Source organism: Eucalyptus grandis, chromosome 4 (assembly GCF_016545825.1).
Source record: "Eucalyptus grandis isolate ANBG69807.140 chromosome 4, ASM1654582v1, whole genome shotgun sequence".
NCBI classification, from domain to species: domain Eukaryota; kingdom Viridiplantae; phylum Streptophyta; class Magnoliopsida; order Myrtales; family Myrtaceae; genus Eucalyptus; species Eucalyptus grandis.
The window spans coordinates 30,412,828-30,435,150 of NC_052615.1; the positions used below are offsets into that span (position 1 = coordinate 30,412,828).

General features: G+C 40.6%; 3 protein-coding genes across 4 annotated transcripts; all 3 read left to right on the forward strand.

Moving 5' to 3' along the window:
* The first annotated feature begins 7,372 nt into the window (after positions 1 to 7,372).
* LOC104441771 (nuclear transcription factor Y subunit C-3) lies at positions 7,373 to 8,249 on the forward strand. Its single transcript, XM_010054989.3, has one exon. It carries the CDS (start codon positions 7,649 to 7,651, stop codon positions 8,003 to 8,005), a length of 357 nt encoding a protein of 118 aa, XP_010053291.1. The 5' UTR covers positions 7,373 to 7,648; the 3' UTR covers positions 8,006 to 8,249.
* A 9,751-nt stretch (positions 8,250 to 18,000) lies between these two features.
* On the forward strand, positions 18,001 to 20,010 carry LOC104441773 (uncharacterized protein At3g61260). Of its 2 annotated transcripts, XM_010054994.3 has the most exons (5): positions 18,027 to 18,416; positions 18,989 to 19,030; positions 19,157 to 19,244; positions 19,324 to 19,405; positions 19,585 to 20,010. In XM_010054994.3, the coding sequence occupies exons 1-5, from the start codon at positions 18,284 to 18,286 to the stop codon at positions 19,783 to 19,785; spliced, it is 546 nt and encodes a 181-aa protein (XP_010053296.2). In that variant the 5' UTR covers positions 18,027 to 18,283; the 3' UTR covers positions 19,786 to 20,010. The 2 variants fall into 2 exon arrangements, with proteins under 2 accessions (XP_010053297.2, XP_010053296.2); XM_010054995.3 differs by lacking the exon at positions 18,989 to 19,030 and having other exon boundaries at positions 18,001 to 18,416.
* A 150-nt stretch (positions 20,011 to 20,160) lies between these two features.
* Positions 20,161 to 21,922, forward strand: LOC104441772 (LIM domain-containing protein WLIM2b). Its single transcript, XM_039311714.1, is given in 6 exon segments — positions 20,161 to 20,710; positions 20,909 to 21,008; positions 21,118 to 21,152; positions 21,245 to 21,334; positions 21,422 to 21,515; positions 21,518 to 21,922. Coding segments are annotated over 6 exon segments (657 nt in total). The 5' UTR covers positions 20,161 to 20,575; the 3' UTR covers positions 21,721 to 21,922.
* The last annotated feature ends 401 nt before the right edge of the window (positions 21,923 to 22,323 follow it).

Below are 22,323 nucleotides of genomic sequence, written 5' to 3' on the forward strand. Positions count from 1 at the left end.
GACCCTTTTGTCAGAGATTTGTGGTCGGTTTGGTCGAATTATGCCTCAGAGGGAGGACCCTTTCATGTCAATGTTCAGATCTTCTTCTTCTTTTCCAATTTAATTCAGGGGTTGACCCCTTTTCACCGTAAAAAGGAATCCACCCTCCGGGGGTCGACCCATTATTGAAGTATAAAGATGCCCATGCATTTTGGCCTCAAGACAAAAATATTGCTGGAGGGAATAGAAGTTTCCAGGTATCACTGTGAGAGGAAAAGGGCTCAGGCAATTCCAAAGTATGCCGCTTTTGTCGCCTTTGGGAAAAGGAGTAAGGTTTTTGTGACATGGATACTTTGTTGCGTTTGCTCCGTCGCCTCTACTTATGATAAAATAGTCGTGTCGTATTCAAAGGTGACAATACTAATTATTTGTCGCCATGAACCAGTCAAAGGTAATGAAAATGTTGCGTGTTTATCTGTTCCATGGCAAAAAAATACGTAACCTTGCGTCAACATTCACACAAAGGGCGACAAATGTAGCTTTGGTACATTTTTCATCATGTTAGGTTTATTTTTCAAGCTATGCACGGAGAAAAACATTTTTATTTTCTTCACCTTCCACGTCATTCATTTATTTTTTTTACTTGGAATTGAGTATAGTTATTTTCTTTTTTATTATATCAATATATGACGATTGTGTTATGAAATTCATATCACAACATGAGTTATTAATAAGCTCGACAAAAAAATTTCATTACCTTAAATATAATAATGTCCCAAGAACATAATTAAAAGGCGAATCTAATCGAACATTACAAGTATGTAAATCCAGCAATAGTCCTCTTGACGTATGACAACATAATGACAAGGTAAAAAATCAAACATATCAAGTAATTAAATCCTTCTTGGTGCTAATCCCACTTCGATCTAGACCCTGACTACGATAGAAGATATAAATTAATCCTACGGCTTTTGATCATGCTTAAATAATAAACCAAGCACACATAATTACAAGGTTCGACCGATTTACAACCGTGACCCAACATCTAGGTTGTGGTGGTGTCGGCCCCATGTGAGGTCGCATATGGCAGCTTGCAAGGGTCGACTGGTTCATGACCATGATCCAGATATCGGTTGCGGTTGCAAGGGCCCCGTATTAGGTCACAGACGGAAGCTTGCAAGGGTCGGCTAGTTCACAACCACGACTTTAAATTAGGGTTATGGCCGTGACGGCCCAAAATCAGGTCGTGGTCACGGCCAAAGCCGAGACTGCAACCATATTTGAGGGCTTCCATTGATTGACGACCTAAACATGGGGGTCGCAGCGATAGCCATCAACAATTTTAAAAAAAAAAACAAAGGATATGAAAACTCACAAAGGGCCGTGGCGATGACGGGCCGCATGACGAAACCATGATCTTGCCACGTTCTATCCAACCTAAGGTAATGAAATTTCGTGCTTGTTGCCATAAGCGCAAAAGTATCTAAATTTTGATTGATCAACAGCAACGAAGTACGAATTTTGTCTCTAAATTTGACTCAAGACGATGAAACTTTGAATTTATCGCCTTAGGGTATGACATAAGGCGAGAAACTTAAAAATTGCCGCCTTTGGTCAAGCCTAAGGGGATAAACTTAATAATTTGTTGCCTTTGGTCGATACTAAGGAAACAAAAAACTCTACTTTCGTCGCCTTTTTATGATCTTTATCATCTAAAAGTGTTTTTCTCTGGTGGAAAATGAATTATTCACTTTCATTTTTTAATAATTCAGGAGCATGAGTGCAGAGTCTCAACTATCCGAAATTATTCATCTTTGCAAATGTAAATTTCAATATTCAACGGGCTAAATTGTCATGAGTGAACAAGCCCTTCATCTGAGAAGATTTACTACACCAAAAGGGAGGATTTCATCCCACTCTTACCAAACACATTTTACATGAACCACGACAGACCCATAAATAAGAACAATCAAAGAGGCCAAGCACAAAGAACAACAAACCTGATTTGAGCTAGGTGCTGCCTTAGGAAAATCGTAGAAAATTCGAATTATAAAAGGCGAAGGCATGCGTATAGCTGTTAACCAATCGTGATTAAGGATTGTTTATGTCGTATATTCTAATAATAATTTATTTGGTGAAAGCTACCTTAAGCCACAAAGAAATACCTCCTTCTCTTATGGAATTCCTTTAGTCAATACTGAAATTGTAAACTTTGAAAACTTAGGCCAGATCTCAACGAATCCCATACGCATAAAGCTTTTGATATTACCTTTTAGATGACCGCGTTTTAAGTTGACACTTTTCGCCTTGACGCATTAGGGATACATAAATCAATGATCAACATGAAATAATGGAGAGCTTTGTCTTTCCCGTTTGACTATCTCCTAGATAATCATTCTTGTGCTTTCCAAGTGAAAGCACCATGCGCGGAAGCATATCCTCGTCTTTAGCGACTATTCTTCGTGCATAAGTTAGAGGAGGACTTTTCAAGTGGATGCAGAAGTCTTAGGTGAAGTCACGCATGAGCAAATCATGCTGGTTCACCGTGTGGAAGATGGGTACGGGTTTGATGGAAAAATATGAAATCTATTGTGAAGTTCTTCTTTCGATATCAATCCGAACGCCATCGCAGATAGTGAGTTTCTCTTATTATTCGTGGAATTATTTATCGATTAGGGCTCTTTTCCACCTGTATTATGGAGAATATTTTTTATATATAATAAAATTCGGTTGTATCTCTAGTGATGCATGATTTCCGGCTAAGCATTAGATAGAATTTTCTTCCTTTAGTTAAGAATCGAAGGCAAATCAAGTTAATCGACGTACCAATATTGTAACGCCCTGAGTTTCTATTGTATATATATTGTCCACTTTGGACACTAAGTTCTCATGGTTTTATTTTTCTCAAAATAGCTCATATTTTACCCTAAGAAAACGCATGTATACAGTTAGAGAGCCCATTGTCCTATAAGGTAGCCTAGAACTCCCTCTCTAGGCGATGTGGGATAAAGAGATGTGCCCTCTCCCTCTCTAGGTGATGTGGGACAAAGAGATGCGCACTCTCCTTGCGCACGTCCGGGGATTGAGGCGCAGACACACCGCCATCCCTCCTCCTTATGCACTGCCGCCTGGGAGGGGAGTGTCCTCGTTGTGGCCCCACACGTGGAGCACTATCGCTTGGGAGCATAGTGTCCTCACTATGGCTCCACATGCGATCGGAGTCGACTCTGACACCACTTGTAACGCTCTGGGTCCTTGGATTTCCATTATACATATATTGTCCGCTCTGGACACTAAGTCTTCATGGTCACGTGTTATACAGTTAAAGGGCCCATTGTCCTATAAGGTAGTTTAGAACTCCCTCTCTAGGCGATATGGGACAAGAGATGCGCCATCTCCTTGTGCACGTCCGGGGTTTGAGGCGCAGACACACCGCCATCCCTCCTACCTGTGCACTACCGCTTGGGAGGGCAGTGTCCTTGCTGTGGCCCCACATGCAGCGCATCGTAGCACGGGAGCACAATGTTTTCACTATGGCCCCACATGCGGTCGGGAGTCGGCTCTGACACCACTTGTAACACTTTGGGTCTCCACTATACATATATTATTTGCTTTGGACACTATATCCTTATGGTTTTGTTCTTCTTGGGAGCACCTCCTCACTGTGGCCTCACATGCGATCGGGACTCAACTATGATACCACTTGTAGTGCCTTGGATCTTCATTATACATATATTGTCCGCTCCGGACACTAAGTCTTCACGATTTTGTTCTTTTTGAAGGCCTCACATGCGGTCGAGAGTCGGCTTTGATATCACTTGTAATGCCTAGAAGTGAGCATGGTTTGAGTTGGGTCAGTCCACCTCCTAACTCTATGACCAATCCGCACAATACTAGTTCTCAATTGTTAGGACCGAGGACCGACCCTATTTAATTTGGGACCGATGGCCGCACCGACTCAATGGGTTCGGTCCGGTTCCAAAGTCAACTCGAGACCAACCGATAATTTTTATTTCTTTTTTAATACTCCTTGAAAAAGCGATTGAGGACCGGACCGACCTAATGGATTTGAACTGGTTCCAAGGTCAACTCGGGACCAACCAATAATTTTTTTATCATTTTTTATACTCCATGAAATAGCAACTGAGGTTTGGATCGACCCAATAGGTTCGATGATAAGCGAGGTCAGCTAAAAAAGGCAAGCGGTGATGGTCAAGTGGGGTGAACATCAAGTATCGAGCGGGGAGCAAGCTAAGTGAGCATTGAGCGGCGAGCGGCACGAGTGATCTAAAGCGAGCGAGGCAAGTGTTGAATGACGAGCGGAGAAGTTGTTTTTCTTGATTTTGGCAAATTGAAGACTAAGAAGAAGACAAATAAGACAAAAGAGAATAAGTACTAGAAGAGGATGATGTAAGGAACTATTTATGCCATTTTGGACGCCGTGAGTACTCCTTACAAAAACATTTTCCTCATTCGTAAATTATAATTGTTGACGTCGTAAAAAATATTAAAAATCTAAGTTATTAAATAACAATGTAAAATTACTTGAACTATTTATTAAATAGTTATTTAATGTTGTTGACGTTATTTATTTTAAATTTTTCTCTATAAAAAAAAATTATAAATAATATATTATTATAATATATATTTATATATATAGTTAGGGTTGGTCCGGGTTAGACCGACCCTAAACTTGCAAGACCAAGGACTAGCTCGCACAGTACTGGTTTAGGAATATTAGGACCAAAGGCCGACCCAGTCTTTCTGGGAACTATACCAAAACCGGTAGGGTTAGGCCGATCCAAGATCAACCCTGGACTAATGCTCACCTCTAGTAACACCCTAGGTCTCCACTATGCATATATACATATATTGTCCGCTCTGGACACTAAGTCCTTGCATTTTATTCTTCTCAAGACAACTTATATTACACCAAGAAAACGCGTGCATATAGTTAAATGGTAGTTCCTCTCTAGGCAATGTGGGACAAGAGACGTACCCTCTCCCTACGCATGTTCGGGGACTAAGGCGCAAACGCACCGCTATCCCTCCTCTCTGTGCATCGCCACTTGGGAGCATAGTGTCCTCATTGTGGCCTCACATGCGGGGCATCGCCGCCTGGGAGCACAATGTCTTCACTATGGCTCCACATGCGGTCGGGAGATAGCTTTGATATCACTTGTAATGCCTTGGGTCTTCACTATATATATAGTTCGTTTTGGACACTAAATCCAGGGTAGCTCATACTACCCCAACAAAATGTGTGTATACAATTAGAGAGCCTATTGTCTTATAAGGTAACCTAAAACTCTCTTCCTAGGTGATGTGGGACAAAAGACATGCCCCCTCCCTACGCATGTTTGGGGTTGAGGTGCGGATGCACCACCATCCCTCCTTGTGCACTGCTGCCTGGGCCGTTACAAGTATCGTCAACAAGAAGTACTGGTTGTCGTTAATGGTACAATTTACAAACAATGGACAGATTTACGTGAGAAAGTGTCGTTGCTACAGGGAGCTCTTGGCATGTTATTAACCTATGAATAGCCGGTAGAATATAATAGGAGATCGTTTGTAATTTGATACTGAACAGTAACGCTTAGGTATTTGTAATTTGATACTGAACAGTGACGCTTAGGTATTTGTAATTTGATACTGAACAGTAATGCTTAGGTACCTTCGAGTATTAGTGTTGTCTTCAAAAGTTTCCATCTCAGTCGAAATTCAAAAGTGAATCAATGGAAACTAAGAACCTCAAATTGGCAAATCGAAAAATGCGAGTTTTGAGAAACATCTTCCCTAATTGATTATTTTATTATGATGTACGGTGTTCTCTATGAAAAATGCCATGGTAAAAAGCATTCTTTTGGCCTTTTGCTCTTTTGTCTAGAGCCAACAAAATAATGCCATGTGTTGTCTTGGTTTTAATAGATTAAGCATTAATCAAGACTAGAGATTGTTACTTGTATGATTATTCTTTTTTTGGTTACAAAGCAAGACGAGCACGCTTCGAGTAGGTTGATTACTTGCTCGCGAAATATTACGCTCACCTTTTAGACGATAAAGGAAGTGAACCGAGTTCAAGCAAATGGTTGGTTTTTAGATGGATTGTGCTTTAGTAGGCTTAGTAAACGAAATTATATTGGGAACCTAATTCCTAGGAAATCATCTTCGTGATGTTTAAAGAAAAAGTTGACTGATAAGTTTCAAGTGATATTGTTAGGGAAAAGGAAAGCACTTTGATTTTCTTTCTTAAGAAGCATGAAAATATCTCATTATCCTCGTGTATAATCTCTTGGAGTCAAGTCTTGATGAGGTAATTCCTTATATTTTTACCTCTAATTTGACTATTACTCTCTCTGTATTTGACTTTATGATCGTATCTACACGGTCCATGTGAAGCAGGCTCAATTTGGATAATTCACGTTTTGGAAGTTCACCGTTGTACATGGAGCATCTATTTAATTGGCACTAGTGTGTAAACGGAGCGAGGTTATACTTGGGGGAAGTGATGGACTTGGGAGTTCATGATCATAGCTCAAGGGATGCTTATTATATATGGTAATGAAGGGTCGGAAGTTTTTATCTTTCTTTGTTGTCGACGAGTGAAACAATAAATAAATTGATTTAAGAATTTTATTTGCTGAAGAATATAACCGTAAGGAAATTCAGGATTTGTTCAAAATAGCTTACGTGCATCAGCCTCTCTCTTCGGAAAAACAATAAAAATGAAATCAAATTGGACAGAACTAACAGAGGAATTCAAAGAAGTTTTTCCTTTGAAGGCAAATAGAGGGTTCTCTCCTAAAAAAAAAGGGAAGAGGGGCTTTTACTATGATTGGCTGCCTTTTTCTCGTTCCAAAATAAATTTCTCAAAGTAATACTTTCATGTAATGAGGATAGTTGCTGGGATAAATAATATGTTGTACTCCATGTTTTTGTTGAAACTTTCCTCTTTTGGCCACTTTAACATTGTTAGAAATTTACCTCTCTTGTTGAAAAGAGCCCAACGTTTTATACACATACCTATACATACATACATACATATATATATGTATGTATGTATGTATGTATGTGTATATATATATACGTGTAAAATTTATTTCCATCTAGACAAACATGTAGATAAAATCAGTGCCAAAACACCCTTTGCACGATCATAGTCGATTAAGTAAATGGAGAGAAATGGCTTGCGCTTGTAGAAAAATAGAAACGAGCTAATGATCGGACTCTGACAAGCGAGCTACTTTCATTTGATGTTCAAGGGTACCTAAGTAAAATAATTTTTATCCAAAAAAGGGAAAAGATAAGAGATGGAAAATGACCCATCATCAGAAAATTTCCAAACACGTATGTGAAACCTGTTCAAATCAGATTTTCAGCCGGCCTTGGCTGGCTAGCCGGCCATAGTGATATCTCCAGTTTTTCTCACGCATGACCACTTCTCCTTATAAAAGCCTCCATTGGTCTCTCCATTTTCACTCACCAATCGCTTCTCTTCGTCTTCCTTCGCATCATTCCTTCAAAAGTGACTTCAAAGCAGTCATCTCTCCGTTCTCTTTGAACCTATAAACGATTATTCGCGGTTGGTCTCTCAATCCTAAAAACCTTCCGCGCCATACAACATCACGCGTGCATTTCGCGATCAATCCGAGCGACGAGAGCAGTCGTCATGAGGCAACCCGGCGTGTATTCAGGGATGCTGTCTGGAATCTCTGGCAAAACCGGGCCTCACTCTCTGCCCCTCGCGAGGATCAAGAAGATCATGAAGAAGTCCGGTGATGACGTCAAGATGATCTCCGGCGAAGCACCAATCGTGTTCTCCAAGGCCTGCGAGCTGTTCATCGAGGAACTCACCAAGCGGTCTTGGATGATGACCATGCAAGGCAAGAAGAGGACGCTGCAGAAGGACGACGTGGCTTCGGCAGTCGCGGCGACCGACATCTTCGATTTCCTTGTCAACTTGGTTTCGGAGCCTCCGAACACCGACGAGGACGCTGCGGGAGGAACTAACATTATCGAGCATTAATCTCAGAGTAAGTTTAGCTTCCCACCATTGACATGGTAATGGAGATTCTTAAATAGCTCGGACGTATATGGGAAACTGTGTTTTATTGGATATATAATTATGTATCAAGTAGAACAAGCCGAAACAGCTTTATTTAACCTATAAGAGGCTTCTTGCTTGGAGAGAGAGATTCCTGTCTGAATCTTTTGTTCTATTCATGCGCTCATTATGGTCTACTTACATAAATTATATCATTCTAAGCTTGCTCTTAAATTAGCATCGGATAAAGTCAGACTAACTCGTTTTTCCTCATTTTTTAATGTTTAACTTTTATCATCCTCACTCCACGAAATAAATTATGCGTTTGTTGGCATGTTAGTTTTCGACCACTTTATATCTCACGTCACAAAATTTGTGGGGCTTATCATAATCCTATCAAAATTTGTAGCCTCGAGTGGTATTCTCTAGTCATGAAAAATGTCGTATGCAGTTCTCCCTTTCGCCTAACTTATTATATATGGTTAGAAATTGAATACGTAGCACCAAAGTCTCTTTCTTTTCTTTCTAGTCTCAAACTTCTACTGCCTTTGAATCCTTTATCTTTTAGTGATTATCTGCCACCGGTCGAAGAATACTTTAAGGAAAAAACTCAATGGGGAACGTGCCTTTATCCCCCCTAATGTCATTACATACATATCGATCTTCCTCGTCTTTCGTATGATAAAAACATGTATTGTATACGTATATGGATATTCCAGTAATTTCACCTTCTTTAAATCATGACACACTGCCAAAGCGTAAGTAGGATTACCGTGTCATGATCATAGGAGCACATGTGGTCAATCGAATAAACAACACGGCACATACAGTAGTCCCTTGGAGGTAAGATGCTTTGAATAAATGGGCAAAAGGCCAAAAGTTAGGGATCTCGGTCGGCTGCTTCTAGCCCTTTCCTTATTCCATTCACCATAGTCTTGAATTGCTGCCCACAACACCAAGAACGAAAGGGAACAGATCCTATGATTTGTATTAGAGTTTGAATTGCTGCCCCCAACACCAAGTGTCACGTCCCGAACCTCAAGCGCGCGCACATCCTTCGGTGGTTGATAGAATTTTGCGACGTTCCCAAGACTCGTCGCCAACCCTTTTCATTTTATTTTATATGCGGAAGCGAATTAACTAATCCCTTGACAACAACAAACATGTGATAGAAAGGTAAGATAACTAGTTTCAAATCAAATACATTTTCATAAACACCTCAAGCTTATACAGAAGGTCTATCTCATAAAGGACTACTGAACCACATATGCTCTTGACCCTTCCACTTCAAGCTCCAGGTTCTTCACACTGGGGACCTGAAAATGGTTATTCAATAACCAGTGAGATATAAATCTCAGCAAGTCCTTCCCCTAGTCTCTCGATTAGTACACCAACTCAACTCGGGTTATCTCTTCAGAATTATCCCACAAACAAACCAAAGATTAACAATTATCAATTAATAGTCAGTTCGCATGCAACCTTACCTGGTATGCGATACCCTGCACATCATAACTCAACACAATACACGCAATGCACATGGCTATTAGATGATACAATTCATCAATCACATACGAATCGCGTTACAAGTGATCTCACCTGGTCATTGCCACGCCCTGCACGTTATCGATTCATGCATGCGTGCCATAAACAGTGTGTTCAACTCATGCATGACTAGAACCAAAGATGCAATGATTCTCATGCGTTTTTGCACATTAGTGCACCACACAACACACATCAATCAATCACACTGGTTCCAATTATAAGATAAAATCAATGTGACATGTCCAATTTCATGCCACACAATTTTACCCCATAATAAGACCTAACCATCTTAACACTCATGCGTTCCAATTAACTTCAACCCACCAGCCACGACCGACTCAATAGTCAGCGGTCTCTGATGTAGCCACACCATCGAGCACGATAACGTCTACATCTAGACGGCATTCCATATGGAAGTATCGGCCCAACCTCCACTACGACCGGCATCCATTGAGTTGGGGCATTTCCGAAGAAGTATCATCCGGCCTCAAAGGCTCGTGACGGTATCTCATATCATTCATGCATTCATTCAATTTTGGCCTAGGATACCGTGTATTACATTCACATGCCTCAATTAAAATAATGATCCTGGCATATATCCTTCGTATTAAAAACATCCGGGAAAATAGTCGTGTGTGGGTATAAGGTCAATTCGAACCAGGAAAATTGATATCATTCATTTTTAAAATCCAACTGCTTTATATTGTATATAAAACCATTTTTGGTGTTAAAATCCGACACCTGAGATTTTCTAATCAAATACCAACAATTTCCAATCATCACACAATTACATAAAGCATCACTCAATTCATACGGATGTCCATAATTTTACACATCCATTCACTTCATAAAATCAACACATATGAAATTAGACAACTTTTCATTCTCTGTGAACAGTGCACGTGAACAGTGTTTTTGTGAACAATATTGCGTGAACAGTGCATCATAAACAATGAAATTCCAGAACTAAATAACTAATAAATTAAATTCACAAGTCATTAAAAACACTAATTAAAGCAAGTAAAGTATCAAGAACCGTCACCAAACTAAAATCGGTCATAATTTGTAGAAATCGGGCTACTCACGCATCTCCAATTTTAAATCCAGAAACCTAACTAAATGAGTAGAAAATTCCCAAAATTTAGTATGTTGTAAATGACACATAAAAGAACATTTTTTATTTTATTTTATGAAACATCTAAATCCAGATCCTTCAGATTTGCCTCAATAAATTGCTCAATCCAGCACAAAAAAGGGGTCAGTTTCCAAAAAGTCTAATTTTCAAAATTAGTTTGGTTTGAGGTCCAAAACATGTCCGTTTAATCTGAAATTTTAGTATGTTAAAGTAGAAGATTTGAAAAACAACTTTCATGAAGAAACTATTTTAAAATTCGAACCTTAAGAGTTAATAAAAACCCATAGAATTCTAAAAGGTTACTAGTTTCAGCGAAAACTGAGGTTCTGTTTGAAAATGACGGAGCCAACATCTTATTCTTTTGAACCCCTAAAAATCTTGAGAAAAATATATGTTGTAGCTGGGGATGTTTAAAACATTTATCCAAAAGACATCAACCTCAAATGCACAACTTATTTTGATCTACAAAAATGGTAAACGGCAAGGGTCCAGAGATTCGAATTGCAGGAAATCAATTGATTTGGACTAATCCACCTCCAATGTACTAATCTTACTAATTAGATTAACACTAATCCATTTTAAGACTAATATAACCATTCTATATTATCATTAATCCATTCTTAAGCTAATCTAAACAACCCTTAAACATAAATCAATCTCTTAAGCAAGTTTATGCACTAATCAAATGATTAGGAGCTAGACTCACTCGACGATAATTCCGATGACATGAGCACGACGGCGGTGGCAAGGGCTACTCACAGTTACTTCCAAAATGTTACGGAGGCGCTTGGCAAAAATAGGTCTCGACAGAGGTGGTTTTCGATTTGGCAAAAACGGCGGGTGGACGGCTCGTGAACAGGTGGTGCGGCTCTTCGGTGGTGGATGACGGCTTGCGGACAGTGATGGCCCACAGCCATGGTGCAAGATGATGGTTGGTTTGGGACAAAAACAGCAGCACACGGTGCTGTTTTGGAAGCAAAATAGAAAAGAAACTAAAGAGAAAAAGAGAAGGAGAAGAGGGACGTGGGAGTGGGGGTTGTCGAGAGGAGGAAGGGGGAAAAGAGGAGAGAGACAATAAAGAAATGAGAGAAAGTTGATGGAAAATTGCGGCAGAAGGGTTGGCATAAGTGAGGGGGTGGAAAAGTGGGAGAGAGAGGGAGAAAAGAGAGGGGGAGGAAATTACATGCGAAGGAGGGGGAAGAAAACGTGAGGGAGAGAGAGATAAGTGGGGAGTGGGGCGGACGTTGGGGGAAGTAGAGGAATGAGGAGAGAGAGAGAGAGAGAGAGAGAGAGAGAGAGAGAGAAGCCAAGTCCAATTCCCCTTTCTTTACCTCATTTTCCTTCATAATATCTTTTTACTTTTCTCTCTTTTTGTCCCCCAACAATAAATGTCACTTCTAGAAGGGGTGAAATGGTAATTTCTCAAATATAGTATACCGTACTATACGTGTATATGGGCCAAGATTTTATACGGGCTTGAATAGAATTAGTTTGGGCTCAAATGGTGGAGAAATGGGCTAGAAAATGCAATTGGGCTCAGAGGCTTGAAGTTGGGCTCACTTGGGCTTGCCTTAGGCCCACCATGGCTGTCCTACCTTGGGCTTGAGGCCCACGCTTGCCTAGCCCGGCCCACGTCTCCATGGGCTCATTTCCTCGGTCTGAAAATCCCTTTTCCAAATACTCGGCTTAACTGGCGTTGTCGACTGATGAGGTAACTTCATCCAAAGTCCATCCTAGACGTTCCCAATAATTCAAAGTCCAATATTTAGTCCTCATGCCATGTCAATTTCGTCCAATGCCATTTTGGGTACTACTCAGATTGATAGGCGGTTTTGAGGATTCACACGTAACTGACTTGTGTCAAACCACGTTCAAGACATCTCAATGTATGGACGTCCTTAGCTACATGAATTTGCGGATGATAGATTCTTATTTCAAAGTACATGATTACTGATGATTGACCTAAAGTCATTTGTGGGTTCAATAACAGTAAACGAAATCACCCATTGTTCCATTATGTTCTGTCCACGAATCGACTTCTAGTCGTCCTTAAAATCGGCCTGCCTATCTACAAGATCGTCCTCACTCAAGTCTCACGGTCAAGTCGTTTTCCTAAGTTAAGTTCTTTAGTTGTACGAGTTCTGTCCTCATTAGCCTTTCCCCTCACGGTCAGTATCTCAGGAGTGATCAATTCCGAGTGAGATCAACCAATAATACATTGACGAAATTCACATCCATTCATCCCTTAGAGGACTCGAATTTCAGGATGTCACACCAAGAACGAAAGGGAATAGATCCTATGATTCATATTAGACAGGGACTTTAGAATTCCATTCTAGGATAAACTTTTTTTCCTTGAGGATGGAAATGAAAGCGAAGCTAAAAGATTCACCATGACAATTCATGCATCCTAATGTCACCTACGAAAAGCAACGGGGAAAAAAAAAACCAAAAGACTATAATAAGAGAAAGGGCTTTGCTAGCCTAACAGTCATTGGGGGTGAAAATAACAGTCTATTGTAAGCCATAAATTCTTGAAAAAATGGGTGTCATAACAATTTATAATTATTTGTGATTTGATTTTTTTGGGGTCTAGAGTAGATTGTTATTCTCATAGTAATTAAAGACCTTCTCACGCATTTTTAAAAAAACCTATTATGCAACCTACAAAAACTAGTATCCTAAATTAATTAATTTTTCTTGGGATTTTTCTGTTGTAAAATTTAAAATCAAAAATCCTATTCTAAATTGACATCGTGCAATTCTTAAAAACTAATATCCTAAATGCATTTTTGGATTTTTTGTTATTATTTTTTTTAAACGAAATAGCTAAATATGCTAACCTAGCCCCTAATCTAACTTGCATTATGGTTTTTTCGCTAATAAAATCAATAAATTGATCTTTGCCCTTAAAGACCAAAATATCAATTTTATTCGCGCGATTAATTATTTCATCTAAAGCCTTATAGATGAAATAAAAAAATCATTATGCGGTTGCGAATTAGGTGATACGTCGGGATTTTCAAACATGCATCAAGAACTAATTCAAATAAAGAAACGACATAAAAATAAAAGTGAATAAAAAACTACCTAATTTATTTCTTCCAATCGGGACTCCCAGCAAACGGCGGTTCGGGAATCACGACAGGGGGGTTCGGCGCGGCTTGAGGATGGGCCGTTGTGGCGGCGGACAGCCAAGGGTGGTGAGTCGCCCTTCGGAGCTCCGGCGAAGGGTCCGGCGGTGGGCGGAGGAGAACACGGCAGCAAGGGCAGCGTTCAGCGAGCTGCTGTGGTGGCGTCGTTCGAAAGGGGACGGCGGCTGGCGGTGCTAGGCGGGCTCGAGTGGTTGCTGCAACGACGTGCAGCGGTGTCGGGCAAAGGGAAGCGCGGCAGCGGCGCGGAGCAGGACACTGGGGCGGAAGAACTCTCAACCGAAAAGAAGATTTGCTAACTCGAAAACACGTTAAATAACACACGGGAAAAATGTCAAAGAAGTCCTAAATATTTTGCATTTGTGCCAATTTAGTCATAAATCTTTTCACTTTGTGTCAATTTAGTCATTTTCGCCTAATTTTGGCCAGATTTTGCTGACTAGGCACCGATCGGCTGATATGGCACAATTGGTGGAACTAACATGGGTAATTTTTAATAACATTTTAATATTTTTTGAATTTTTATTTTATTTTATTATATTTTTCCTTTTCCTTTTCCTTTTCTTTTTATTTTTCTTTCTCCTCCTCCTTCTTCCAACAAGTCACTAGACCTTAGCGATCGGCCAGATGTGATGATTGGTGAGGTCAAGGTCGACCTTGCCGGCCTCTAGCAAGCCTCGCTAGTCATTGCCAAGGCTCGAGCCCTCGTTAGAGGCCATGAGGGCTACCTCATGCTGGTCAGCAAGGCTCGCCCTTGCTGGATCTGGCGAGGCCAGCTCGAGGTCGCCCTCGCGACTTCTAGCGAGGGCTTGAGCCTCACCAATGGCCGATAAGATTGACCTCAACCTCGTCAACTGTGGCCTCTTGCCGATTGACGAGGTCTGGCGATCGGCTGGAGGAAGGGGGAGGAGAAAGAAAAAAAGAAAATAAAAGAAAATAAAAAATTCTAAAATATTAAAATATTATTAAAAGTTGTCTACGTCAGCGCTGATCATGCCACGTCAGTCGACCGATGCCCAATCAGCAAAATCTAGCCAAAATTAGCTGAAGATGACTGAATTGACATAAAGTGAAAATGTTTATGACTAAATTGACACCAATAAAAGGTTTAGGACTAAATTAACATAAATGCAAAAGGTTTATGACTTATTTGACACTTTTCCGAATAAACATTGACACAACAATCCACGCTAGAAAAGTGCATGCAATGTGGAGATACACAAAACCAAAGGACTATAGTCAACAGATTTTTGAAAGTTCAAAAATTAGATTGGACAACAAAAAAGTTTCAAGGACCACATTAAACATAGGAAAAAAGTTTGGAGATTACTCGTCACTGTTCCAAAGAAAAAATAAAATATATATTCAAGTCACCACGTTGAATGGATTTCCATTCTTGGAAAAACTTATTGTTATATTTTCAGTAACACTATCGATGAGAAATTATTCAATGAACCTACATAGCACATATACCATCAGATCTACTGGATCTCTCGTGCACCCATAAGGATCCATCATTTTCGATGGTCCATACACTAATTTCTCGTGCATCGCAATAGTTAATTAGTATCACACCTAGGGAGATGGATACAGTAAATAATCCACGCCAATTAAAATGTTAGGTATTTGTTTAGTAATACAAGAATCAAGCTCTCATTGTCGAATTAAGAAGCGGACGAATTTCAGATCTAATCATTAATAATGCCAAAACTGCCAATACCAAATGGGAAACATGATCAGTGCCTCAGTGGTACGTTAGCGGGTTGTCACTACTCTGAGAAGGCTCTCACTCACCCCTCTATTTTCTACATTACTGTACTAGTATTACAATGGTATATACACCGTACATAGTACATACGTAGTTTGTACCAAAAAAACCAAGCAATACACCGTCTTTAGCTTCAGGTTGGAACACCTTCATTAAGCAGAGAAGCAGCTGAAAACAATGCTCTCGCCAGCAACAGCCGAGGCTAAGAACTGGTCACTATCGAACCTAGGAACCCTGGTTGGCCTCGCCGTCATCTGACCTCTCGTCTGGTCAGCTCCGCCGGATGCTCCGGCTCCTGTGTCCGGCTTCTTTCCGGTGGCCGACGCCCTCCTCTCCATCCTCCGCCTCACCACGTACTCCTCGGGAATGAACACGTCCATTATGGTCACTTGCTTCTGTCGACTCGGCAGTAGATGTTGATGGGGGTATGAGTACTTAGTTTTTGCGACGAGGGTTGGAGTCGAGTGAAATGCAAGTGAAGAGGAGAGTGGTATCTATAGGGGCCGCGGGGGGGAGGGAGGGAGAGAGTTACAATGGGCGAGGAGGACCCATGTTTTGGGGGCTAAACAATTAGCGACAGGGATATCAAGGTGGTGCCTGCAAATGGTTTTTCTTTCTTCCTGCCTCGGAGTGCGTTTTTTCCCTCGCTTTTGTGTCGCGAAAGAAAGCTTTGAGGAGGTTTGACGGAAAGAGAGAGAGGACATGTGTAAAGGTAAAGGTTGGTATAAACTAGTCTATTGCTGGACAAGTGTAGGGATGGACAGGAGAAGTTCCTGGTTTTTTCAGTCTGCCTGTCTCCTATTTGAATAAGTCAGATCCGATATTCTTTATTGCCAGCTCACCCCGAGAAGAGAAGGATCCGTTTTTTTCTTCAGCTAGAAATGGTTTTACCATTTGTGTAAATGTGATTTTCAACCAGCCTAATTGATTAATTTTCTTAGAAAAAGTAAGCCGTTCAAATTTGTATTAAGACATAACTAGTGATTATTACATCATTATTGGCATTTCGAAACTAGTGACACGCGCAATTTAATTTACAGGAACATGATAATAGGAAAAACATATATTATATAGTTCTAAGAACTAAGATATATGAAATTTATGAGTAATTTCATATATCTCTCAAATACTACACCAAAAACCAAATGACTGGGGAAATCGACGGTCCTTGCCAATCCCGACCTCGTTCCGTCATGACATCGGGCAGTAGATTTCATGGTTAAGAGGTTGGGGGTAGCAAAAGCCATTATAACTTGAGTAAATGCCTCACCACGATCCAATATCTTCTAGTTCTTACCTTCTGAATGACTGAGATTTGACAAAGTCATGTGAGACGGGCGGACGAGAAAGTGAAAAAACGTGTATGGCTTTAGAGTGGGAGATACTGCCCCCAACACCATTTCCCCCCTCTAAAGAGCGTTGGTGGATAACTCAGTACATAGAATCTCGAAAAACGAAGTTTGTCCTTTACCTTTGTCGGCAGGAAAATTAAGTTGCATTACTCGAGAAGAAGATTAACAAATTCCTAATCGATTAGTGGGTTATTTGTCAGCGCATATGGGGGGGAAATCTACAAGTCTTGGTGGCATGTGATGTCTTGGCTTGGCACGGCCCGGCGATAAGACTAAGTCACATTTTGTGTTGGTAAAGTACGAGGCATTTCACTGTTTGGTCGGTTCGCATGTCATTGATCAGACAGCAGAAGATAAGTTTTCGATTGATGGCTAATTTGCACTTTCGAACTTCTTACAATATGACGCATGACAGGAAATGCTTTTCAGATCGCTTGGTTCTTCCTGTTTTTTTTAGTGATTTCGTGTTTATTAGGGAAACTACTCTTGAAAAAGTTATGCGGAATTAAAAAAAGATTGCCCGAAGAAGATATTTGGGCGGTGAGATATTATCTTCCGAAGAGCTCCATGTGTCCACTTATTTATGCATCTTTTGTTGCGTGAGCAGACGGGTGGGCAATCACCACAAAGTGACCGGAAAATGACTGATATGCATCGGTCGGAACCAAGGAATGAAACTAAAAGTCAAGACCGCAATTGAAGTATCAAAGTTAAATAATTATCAGTGAAAATTACGCTCTTCATTCGATCGATTCGTGTTACGGATTCTATATGAAACACTTATATCAATGTCATTCAGTCGGTGTTGCTAACAAAAAAGTCATGATCCATCAGCAAGGAAACCTTACAAAAGTGCCTGTCTAATTAATCAAGATTAGGGTTTGCTTAGCAAACAATTAAGCTAATGCTTAAGTGACGCATCTCCTTCCTCAGATCCACATCCTAGCTATAAGAATTTGATGAAACTTCATTTCATTCTACACTGAAGCGTTATGTGTGGAGCCTGTCGTCAGGAGAAGCTTCCCTTTCATGCATGCACCAACTTAAGATTTATATGAACTCCTCTCTCTCTCTCGTCACATCAATGTTTGGTGAAACCCTGGAGTTAGCAAATAAATCAATTCAATTCCCAGACTCTTGATCTTTTCATTTTTAAATGACCCAAATTCAACAAATTCCAACCAACATGCCTCATTGTTCCCCAGATTAAAGATACTGTTTGCATTTAATTACATCCAGGCCTTGCTCAAATTTTTAGTCTATTATATCTTCTTTTCGCGTGTACCGGTGGCTAAGTTGAAGGATTACGTGATGGAAGAGGAGGTGGAGAAGAAAGCTGGTCGATCTGAAGTACCAAAAGCTCCTCCAGAACCAGAGAACGGAGCTGAGGAGAAGATCGTTATATCTGCTCCCAGCAAGAGGGTCGCTTTTGCGGCTGATAGGGGTGATCTGCTCTCTATTCTCTGCAAAAATTCTAACTATTTTGCGTACATTCATCTGCATCTTTTTTTTTTTCCTTTGTGGGTCCATTTTGGATTGAAAACAAAAGAAATCGAGGTCGAGTTTGGCATAATTGGCACCGTCAAAACTTTAGAAATTTTTAACTCGTGAGAAAAAGATTTTAGTGTCAAATATCTATCAGATATAGCATCTCATTAGTAATAATTGGACCACGTCTCTAGAGGCCAGGAACCATTAGTTTTAGATTTTCATCATTTTAGGTTCAGGCTTATCATGATCTGCACATTTATCCAACTAACTATGCTTGTCAGTTGTCAGATAATCAATTTAACATGGCATTAGAATAGAATATCCCATATTCAAAATCAACGTTGATGATACATTTTTGGGCCAGCGTGCAAAAACGCCTCTATTTTACTAACTTAACCTGATAATTACAATGGAAAGACCATTGATCTGTTGATTAAATGGACTGGTAGGGGTTCCCTGCAATTTTGTAAATCCTATCATCTGGTTCTCGGTGTTTTCCTCACCCAATTGAGTTTCTTGTGGCAGAGATTATAAATACTGTTGAGAATGGCTCAGGAACAGAGAGAGGTATGACCAAGCAGACTAGTGGTGATCTGTAGTTGTCATTATTATCTGATCAAGCATTGTCTTTTGGGCTAAGTCATTGTAGGATCATCAGACTAGGATTTTGACTTTGTTACTATGGTTCTTTAGATGCTGTGCTTGCCCAAGTGGAAGCAGAGAAGAGGCTGGCTTTGATCAGAGCTTGGGAAGAGAGTGAAAAATCCCAAGCTGAGAGCAAGTAAGAGACTCTTTAACTTGTGATTGTCCCCTCCACATGCATTTGAGTCCCGGTTGATTTGAATGAGATCTTGAAACAGGGCATACAAGAAGCTAGCCATCACTGGGTCCTGGGAAAACACCCAGATAGCTTCTGTTGAGGCTCAGATAAAGCAAATCGAGGTAAGCAGAATTCCAACTGTGTTTGAAAATGTACTCAAGACATCTCGGTTCTCTCTAGACCACTGTCTGAGTTGTATGAGTGGATGGAACTTGAAGTCCGATTCTCACTGTTTCATAATTTGATTTGTTGAGGAGGGTCTAGATTAATGCTGATGTGATTTGTTCTTCGCAAATGATAGGAGGAGATAGAAAAGAAGAAGGCCGAGCAGGCGGAGAAAATGAAGATCAAACTAGTTGAAATTCACAAGGAAGCGGAAGTAAAGAAGGCAACAATTGAAGCGAAACGACGCGAAGACATCATCAAGGTACGAGAGGCGGCTGCGAAGTTCCGCACCACGGGTTATATACCGAGGAAGCTCCTCAGATGCTTCAGCAGCTGAGTTTCCTCGACCAAAACTGATTCAAGAAAAATGTATTTTTGAAAGTGCAAGCATGCTCACGTTCTCCTTTCGGGATCCGAGGCTTTTGAGGACTTTCTGCTTGTACAGTTAAAAATGTGTGAACAATTTTGCTTGAACAGGTTTGAAGATTTGTAATACAGGCTTGTGAAATCTTGTATCATATGATACATAAGAGCTCGAGACTTGAGAGTTATCAAGCATCAACCAGGATAGGCTCATAGGAACGACATTTTTTTCCTTAAATGACGACACTTTGCATGGCTTGTGGTGTTGCTGCTGTGGAATATGCTCCATTTCTTGCTGGGGCATGTTTCTTTTCTGGGCTCGAATCGAATTTCACATGGTTGGACGACAAAAGAAGCAATTGAATTTAAAAAAAGAAAAAAAAGTGAAAAAGCAAAACGAAATGAACCGCAAGGAAAAGAAATGGCCCTCGACAGCACAGAAATGGAAGGAAGTGAATAGGCCATCTCCTCTAAATTTATGCAGGTCAGACCAGGTCAGCATATTTGATTTAGATCATCATGGGCAACGGCAGCTTCCAAAATAGAAGGACCCTCAAACAAGTGTCCGTATTTCACGGTTAGAAATTCATGACTCCTCCCAAAACCATTAACCTATCTTCCAAGCTGTATGACGCCGGAGGTGAAAACGATTTGAGTTCTTTTGTCTGAAAAGCCTCCGAAATTTGAAGGCGGTGTTCTCGTGCTTGATAGAGTAACGCCGCATTATTTCGACGGAAACTCTCGGCACAGGTTAGGATCGAGCAATGGGGTTCAGCGGGACGCAGGATAAATGCAAGGCTTGCGATAAGACCGTGCATCTCATTGAGTTGGTATCCGCCGATGGAGTCCCTTACCACAAGACCTGCTTCAAATGCAGTCACTGCAATGGCAAATTAGTGGTATAAATCCCCATCTTTTTAGATGTTCTTCTTGCTGTTTGCATGCGAAATCAATCCCATCCCATTGTAACCATTGCGGAAATCCTGCGTGTGGAAATTATAGGTGCTTCGTGTTGTTTATTTGTCTTATCACAATGGTTAGAGGACCGTGATCCAGCGGGAAATGTATTGATTTATTGTGCACGATTCATTTCTCAGATAAGCAGTTTCTCTTCAATGGATGGGGCCTTGTACTGCAAGCCTCATTTCGAGCAGCTCTTCAAGGAGACAGGAAGCTACAGCAAGAAATTCCATCAATGTGAGATCTCTTCGTTCCGAAAAACTCAAAACATCAATCGTCGCTGCGTTTCTTCACTTATCTAACAATCTCTTTTGCTGGGTATGTCTGTTATATGGACGGCAACCAGTGGGAAAGTCCTCTAATCAGCAACAGAATCTGCTGGTAATCAACTCTCGAATCTCTCTAAAATCCCATCAATCTAATCATGCATCGTCTTATTGGGTATTCATGTGCTGTTGTCCTGTCACCTTCAGTCTAGGACTCCTAGCAAGCTTTCGCATAGGTTCTCCGGCACCCAAGACAAATGCGCATTGTGCCTGAAGACCGCTTATCCGATCGAAAAGGTTAGCATCGATTGCACCACATTCGCTTTGATAATCGATTCATTAAGATAACATCCGAGGTCACATGTCGCCGGAGTGTTTCTGCAGCTGACGGTGGAGGGAGAGTCATACCACAAGTCCTGCTTCAGGTGCTCTCATGGAGGCTGCTTCTTGACCCCATCCACCTATGCTGCTCTGGATGGCATCTGTACTGCAAGCCCCACTTTTCTCAGCTCTTCAAGGAGAAGGGCAGCTACAACCACCTCAACAAGATCGCCTCCATGAAGAGGGACGCGGCATTGCCGCTCGCCCAGCCGAAGGAGCAAGCCGGCGCGCCCAATCAAGGGCCGCCGAAGGCGCCAGAGTCGGGACCCGAGGACAAGCCTAAGTCGGAACAGAAACAGTAGCCTTCGCCTTGAAAATGATGAAGTCATAGCGATGGATGAATTCAGAGCTTTTTATGATGCATTTGAATTTGAGCTTAACCTTGTTTTCATGTTCTTGTAATCCAATTTGAGATCTTTCTACAACCCTTCTCTGACCTCTCCTATGTCTGCATTTTTTGCTGTTCATGAAAATGCCTGATGGCCCTTGATAGATGTGCAAAAACATAGATTTGAGAAAATGGTGGACAATTCGTATATGATCGTGAGTCAACCAGATGGAAAATAGCCAACTCAAATTTAAGGGCTCCCATGATAATCATTTAATTTATTTTCTAATTTTCTGTTTTCAAAAGGAGGTTTGGATAAAAATCCATTTGATAACGTAATTTATTTTTCTATCTCTAATACAAATTTTTGGTTCATAAATATACTTGTAATAGAAATAAAAAGTAATAAAATAAAAAAAATAAAAATTTTCTCATCATTCACCCTCGCTAGTAATTGAGTCACTCAGCTGTCATATAGAAAGAAGAAATTTTGTCGTTATGAAATAAAATTTTATTTCAAGAACATAGATTTTATGTTATTATTAAATGGGCATTTTTTTAAGAAACTTGTCTAATA

Excerpts from the sequence above, each read along its gene's own strand:
- LOC104441771 (XM_010054989.3), top strand. The coding sequence starts at position 7,649 with ATGAGGCAACCCGGCGTGTATTCAGGGATGCTGTCTGGAATCTCTGGC.
- LOC104441773 (XM_010054994.3), top strand. The coding sequence starts at position 18,284 with ATGGAAGAGGAGGTGGAGAAGAAAGCTGGTCGATCTGAAGTACCAAAA. Across the intron at positions 18,417-18,988 it reads CGCTTTTGCGGCTGATAGGG|AGATTATAAATACTGTTGAG; the intron begins GTGATCTGCTCT and ends TTCTTGTGGCAG. Across the intron at positions 19,245-19,323 it reads AAATCCCAAGCTGAGAGCAA|GGCATACAAGAAGCTAGCCA; the intron begins GTAAGAGACTCT and ends ATCTTGAAACAG.